The following is a 6,470-nucleotide window of genomic DNA, read 5'->3' as shown; positions in this document are numbered from 1 at the left end:
TCGAGCTGCTCCCCGCCCTACACAAGTGACTACTTCCGGCACACTTTTACATGGGCGCGCTGTAAAGTTTGTAGAACAGAACAGAGGCCCGCCATTCTGGGTTGGCGATGGATGAGACGTTTGATCCGTCGTGTCAGCTCGAAAGTCGGTCAGAGCAGCAGCAGCGGGGACAGATTCGCGCAAATGCACTGGGAAACTGTCACGGAAATTTCACTCTCTGGCAGTGTCACATGGCCAGGCAGCGAACGAGTGACGAGGATGTGTGCCTCAGTGTGGTTGATCTTTTTCCACGGCGAACGGCGGGGCCGGCTGGCCGGGGATTCGGGTGCTGATTGCCATTAATCTTTCAACTTGCCTCGGCACTTCGACGTGCGCACCGACCGACCGTACGGACATGCTGTCGAATATGGTAAGTCCTGGAGAGCACGATGATGCTCGGTTTATTCTTGGTTTGTTTTCATTTATTTAATTTCTTTGCTCGCCGGTAGGCTTCAAGTAAAATGTTTGACGCTTCCAGTTCTTGGAGATCTTCTATCTTGTCTTGCGGCTCATATGCCAGACGGAACTAATTAAAATAACTATCCAACTAAAAACAACAGAGCAAGTAGGACGGCCAAGCTACTGGCATTTCCCGAGCCGCTGGAAATGATTACGAAGCCCGAGCGCACCGAGAGTCGGTGCCGGAGAAAATGGCAAGATTTCGCGCGTCTTCCGCCGCGGTGAAGTAGAACTCTCATTTGAAATGCTGATCCGACCCCGCCTGCCGGAGGCCTCACGTAGCCACACGTACTCACGGGTTTTCCGTTCCCCGATATTACGGAAGTTAATTAGAAACCGTTTGGTGCTTTATTTTTGGATCTACCGCCTGGTAATTCGCGAATCGGTGGTTCCGCGTTGCCGTTTTCGGTTCGGGGTCGCGATGGAGTTTGTAGCCGTTAAAAGTTTGAACGCAATTCCACCCGCGGTACGCACACGCAGAGCGAGGGATTTATTTACGTTGGTACTTTGGAGAAGCGCAATCGCGCAATGGCACAACACGGACACGTGGCTAGACTGCTGCAACCGTTGGTGCAGTTTTACGCCCTTCTTTCCGGCCACAACGTGGGCTATTTTTGTGTTCGGGGTGCGAGAGATTTGAACCGTACAGATGATGCAGAGCCGCCGCCGCCGCCGCAAGTCAAGGCCACAAAAATAGAAATCGCTTCACAGATGCGGCGCGCCAAAAAGGAAAGTAGGGAAAATGCGAAAAGTATTTCTAAATCTGGACAAATAACGGCCGGCCCCCCCTCGTGGCGTGAGGACGATTTAGCGCTTTCGTTGACACATCAAAGTATCTAACGAAAACAATCAAGAAACGGATCATTAAACGGGTTGCGGAATAACGTTTCTTGCAGTTATTGGAAGAGAAATGTGATGATCCTTTATGCTTCCAGTTTGCCGATTGCGAGCCGTTTAGACTCGATGGACGAAGAAATAAATGAATTATTAGATGGTCTCTGCCGTAACGAGCAATTAGATCAGGGAATGTCACTTACGGTCGAATTTCAATAAACGTTGCAGTTTGCAGCTCAGACGTCAGCATGTTCCGTGGCATAACCGAAAAACGAGGAGTTAAACACCGAAGCCCTCTAATGTCCGCATAATGATATTTGTGGCAGAGCCTAGGCGGTTTGCGTCATTTCAGCGATGGCATTACATTTTATTATGCCGCATTACGACCACTTGATTCTCGTTATCCTCATGAATAATAATGTGTCCTCTTACCTTCGAGGGCCCAACAAATAGCTCGACTCCATTTGCAGGCCACCACAAAAAAAAACGGCAAACCGTCCCCGTTAGGCGAAGAAAGTAGAGACAAGAAAACGGCTCGCCATGCAATCTACCGGTTTCCCCACTAATCGATATGCCGCCAATGTTTGCCCGGAGTGGCCGGTAGAAGGCCTACCGAACCCACTGTACGATGATGGAAAATAAACGCTGCCCACGGTTGACCGGGTCCGGTGATCGCCTGGCCGGCAGCATGGCTTCACATAAAAGCTAATGAAAAACTATCGCGCCCCAGAGTCATAAAAGCCGGACCTTCAACCGTCGCTGTGACCTTCAGCCGTCGAGTGCGCTGGTAATCGAATACCTCGCTCCGCAAGGCATCACTCTGGCGTCGCACCTGTACGCGGCTTATTGATTTTCTTGGCAACATAACCAAATGACACCAGTGGGACCACCAGGGGTACGACCTGCCCTACGAAGACCGGTCAACCAAACAAGAGGTGGATACGGCGGCGGCCAAATTGAGCCAGTCAGATTATCCACAACGCAACCAGACGGCGACATGTTTGGCTCGTCTTCCGCCGTCTTAATAAGTTACTTAACATGGTACGGCCCAGTGTGTGGAGTGCTTCCGGCTACACCGGACCCGGGAAAGCCACAGAGCATTTATGGATCGAATGTCGCCCATCGGGACGGCGATTGAGGAAATCGATCAGTATCGACGACGAACGACAACGACGTTGCTGGTTGGCGCAATATTGGATTTAGATTGCATTTCACACGCGAGGCTGCGGTGGCGATGGTGCTGCATTTAAAAACATGCCTCGAGGCCCATCGATCGGGTTTTTTTTCTCAAAGAGACCACATTACATACCCTGTGCGGTTATTTTTTGGTCGCCGGGAGCCACGAGCCAGAAGGCCTTTCGGCCGAAAACCAATTCGAGAAAGTTCAGCCATAACATATTGATGAGTTTATTTCATTCCACGTCCATCTATGCCGCTCAATCATGATTTCGGAGCCCGCAACCTAAGCTAATGTCAGTCAGCGGGCCGAAAAACGCCGACCGAAATGATACCACGGCCACGGGTATCAATATTGGGTCACGGGGCAAAATATGTTTAATGCTTCAGCACCTCCTTTAGGCACGTCGATGCGAGTGCGCGGTGCGATAAAATGTCCGTGAAATCGTTCGATCCATCGGTCAGTCCGGCCCCGTCCGAAAATAGTTGCCACGACACGGTTGATGAACTACCTACGGCCTCTGACAGTCCTCCTGCGAGGGGCTTCCAACATTCCATTGGCCGATGCGTCGCGAAGAGGGCGATCGATACCGCGATTTTTTTTTTCCGTTACGGCTTTGCGTTTTAATTCTCTCCTGCTGGTCGCTTCTGGCGTCAGGCGCGGTTTGACCGATGTTTTCCACCGTCAACAGTATCGAAGAGCGAGAGAAAATCGCTCCATTTTCCCCCGTTTAGGGACCTTGCTCACGGGGTCCCCCCCGGTGCCGCTTATCCCACACCCAAAATGATCCAAGACTCGGCGAAGGTTCTGTGTTCTTCACACTGTTTCCTAACACTTTCCCATTTTTATGCCACTCTCGCTCTTTCTCTGTCAGTGTCTCCTTCACGGTGACTTTCGTGTTTTGGCATGCGGTCGGTCAAGCCGTCCTCGTTACGGGACTCCATCGCTCGGACGGCCATCCAAAAAACGCGGTGACCATCGTGGAGGGAGAGTTTTCTATTTCTGTCACCGTGTCTTTCGTCGTCGCCGACCGACCCACGAGGAGGAAGCGTGTGTCGTCTTCTGTGCTGTGTGGGTTTTTTTTGGCACACGATTTTCCATTTTTCCTTTCGCCATACTTTTGCGTGTCTACGCCAAAGTTACGCCCTGACCGATTGGGGTTACTAGACGACGGCGATCTAGTTGCGCCCGATCGGCGACCGGTACCGCGTTGCAGGAAGTCCTCGATAAACAGCTGAGACCGGCGTGCGCGCGCGGTACCGGGAAAGGAGTAAAAATAGCGATGTGAAGGATGGACCCATCCGAAGGGTGTGTTTGATCATGGACAAACTTTGAGCAAGAAAACACCGGTCCCGCCGCCGGGGTTGTCCGTGAATGTTTCTTGTTGCCAAAGTCTGTCTCTCTCTGGCTGTGTCTGATGTCGCAAAACGGATGTGTTTCGACCACCCATGGATCTCGAGGACATTGCGACATAATTCGAAGGCCCAGGCACACACGATCAAGGGGATGGGATACGTCAGTCTTTATTTTTCGACTCCAGTGCTACGTAAATAACTTCGGTGGGCAGCAAATAAATCAAACAGTTCACGAGGAAGACCAGAGAGAATTCCTTGTTAACCTTAAAACGTTGAGGAAGACTATTAATGGTCCGGTCTGCCAAAATCCCAATCCTGACACAGAAAGGCCGGTTTAGGGATCACCACAAAATGTGGGCAAGTTTGAGCAAAAACCGCACCTCGCCGACGACCGGGGACCGGTGGTTCAGAACCCGGTGGCCACATTACCGGTGAGTGCGAGAGAAATTTTAATTAAATTTTCACTTCACTCATTAACATGTCAATTTGGGTGCTTTAATGGGTTTATCGGTGCGGTGCCTCCGGTGCGGCCCATTATGTGCCCATTAGTCTTACTGCGCCATTCTTCGATATTTGGTTTCGAGGCAACGTCCGGGGACCACCCGCGACAAGGGGCACGTCAAATTGCGTTCCGACGCGCCCTGGAAGGCGCAACATTCTTAGGATAAACGCACGGGCATCCTGCCATCTAGACCACCGCCTGCGAAGGGTCGAAAATTGCCCTAGTAATTAGCGATCGGGGAACCGGAAACCGTCGAACACCCGGGCAGCCCGGTTCGAATTTCCTAGCGGCTGCGAAACGTGATCGCGAAGCGATCGACGAAAAATGGCTACTTGGGTGGTGTTTGTTTACATCGCTTAAGGCAAAAAAGGGGGCCAAACATTCCTGACCACCCCCGGCATGTGGATATTATTTTCCTTTGTTGGCAGGCCAACAGAAACATCGTCCGGACACAGGTGCGAGCGGATCAAACGGCGGACGAAGCGAAAAAGAAAAACGCGTCTACAATTGGAATGGGTCATGGGTCAGTGTTTGGGTTAGGTTGGTTGGTGTTGCTCACCTAGCAGGGTAATCCAAACAATTAGCGCCACCATCATCGCGCGTCCACGGCTGCCGGATTGCGATGCCATTTTCGGGTCGAGATCGATCGTAGATCAACACACACGCCTCGCTGCGTAAGTGAATCCTTAAAAAGGGGAAACGTTTTTTCTCTGACTTCCTTTTTCGGCGCTCAACTTCACAAACACTTTCAAAACATCACGACGAACAGCACTAAACGATCGCGCCGTCACGCACTGAAAGAAGAAATATAAATATAAGATCCGCGCTCCATCGGACGCATTGTACAGCCACTAGCTGGATCCTCGGAAAGGATCCCACCGCGATCACGTTAACACACGCGCGCCACAACGAAACGGATACAAGGGATCAGTACTTATCGAATTTAACCGCATTTAACCGCTTTTTTCGAAACACGCTTTGGAGGCTCGAAAGCGTGAGAAGCGCCGCGTCTTGTTTTGCGTTCGCCACGTGACGTCACACAGGTGCGCGGCCAGCCACCGCGGTGCGTATGTGTTCGTGGGGCTCTCGGCCTGTTTTTTATCTGATTCCACCGCATCGGATACGAGCCACACTCACACTCACTCGCGCCACACGTTGCGCAAAGAAACAAGTGGTTCCTCCAGGTAAGGAAAAAGCCTCGCCGGACGGGTGTTGGTGACCGGCCTCGCCGCGGTTTGACTTTAAGCACCTTCGCGCGCACACACAAACACACACACAGGGCGCAGGTGATTCAGTCGATTCCGATCAATGGCGTCGAAACAAAAGACTCAGCCCCCCACAATGGGCCAACACAATGGGACGAGTGTCGGGCAGCACCGAACCATCGAACTCCGGGATGATCAGGCAACAGTGTTTTAATTTACGATTGAAACAATCACGAATATGGATGCTTCTATTTTGGGGGGGCTGAGCTCCACTAATCAAGCGACGACGAGGAGGCCACAATTGGTTCTCGGCACAGACACGCACACCCACATGGGTCGTTTAATCCAATTTACACTCTGGAACACAAATGTTGTGCAATGGAGCCCGCGCGCTACGTGCTCGGCCATGTGGGTGCGGTTTACGATCGCTTCGCGCGGAAACAATACGACGAGCGACAACTTACTCCTCTCTATCGAAATACACACGCCACACGACCGACGCCAATGCACAATGCACACCACAACAGCCCGCAACCACCACAACAACGACCAACAGCAACCAACATCCAGCAACGTACCGACCGGAACGGGTTAGCGGATCTGCACAGACCACAAACCGAACCGAAAATACGCGAATCCTTTGCGCGAAAGTATACGCAACAGCAGCACGCGAACGAAAACCCAACCGCTGCGCTTGTATTTTTGAAATATTTGAAATTTTTTGTCTGTGAACTTTCTGGCTAACCTCAACTCAGTTTGTTGCGTTTCGCGTCGTTCCCGGGCTCTGTTTTCTCGTTTCGGTTCCCGAGCCCAACCCGAAGCGTCTCTCCGTTTCTCTCTTTTCTCATTCTCACTCATTCGCTCCCTTTGCCCGAACAGTCCCGAACATTTCCGATTTG

The 6,470-nt window shown here is 51.6% G+C and overlaps 1 protein-coding gene across 2 annotated transcripts in view; it reads right to left on the bottom strand.

The window, feature by feature from the left end:
• LOC131212563 (fasciclin-2) overlaps nucleotides 1-6,176 on the bottom strand; it is a 49,270-nt gene extending 43,094 nt beyond the window's left edge. For both annotated transcript variants that reach the window (XM_058206475.1, XM_058206476.1), the window contains exons 1-2: nucleotides 6,036-6,176; nucleotides 4,926-5,160 (exon numbers count right to left, since the gene is read on the bottom strand). In XM_058206475.1, the coding sequence (XP_058062458.1) occupies nucleotides 4,926-4,995 (70 nt within the window). In that variant the 5' untranslated portion in view covers nucleotides 4,996-5,160; nucleotides 6,036-6,176. The remainder of the gene's footprint in view (nucleotides 1-4,925; nucleotides 5,161-6,035) is intronic.
• Nucleotides 6,177-6,470: the final 294 nt, after the last annotated feature.

Source organism: Anopheles bellator, chromosome 2 (assembly GCF_943735745.2).
Source record: "Anopheles bellator chromosome 2, idAnoBellAS_SP24_06.2, whole genome shotgun sequence".
NCBI classification, from domain to species: domain Eukaryota; kingdom Metazoa; phylum Arthropoda; class Insecta; order Diptera; family Culicidae; genus Anopheles; species Anopheles bellator.
This window is presented reverse-complemented; position numbering and strand designations above follow the sequence as displayed.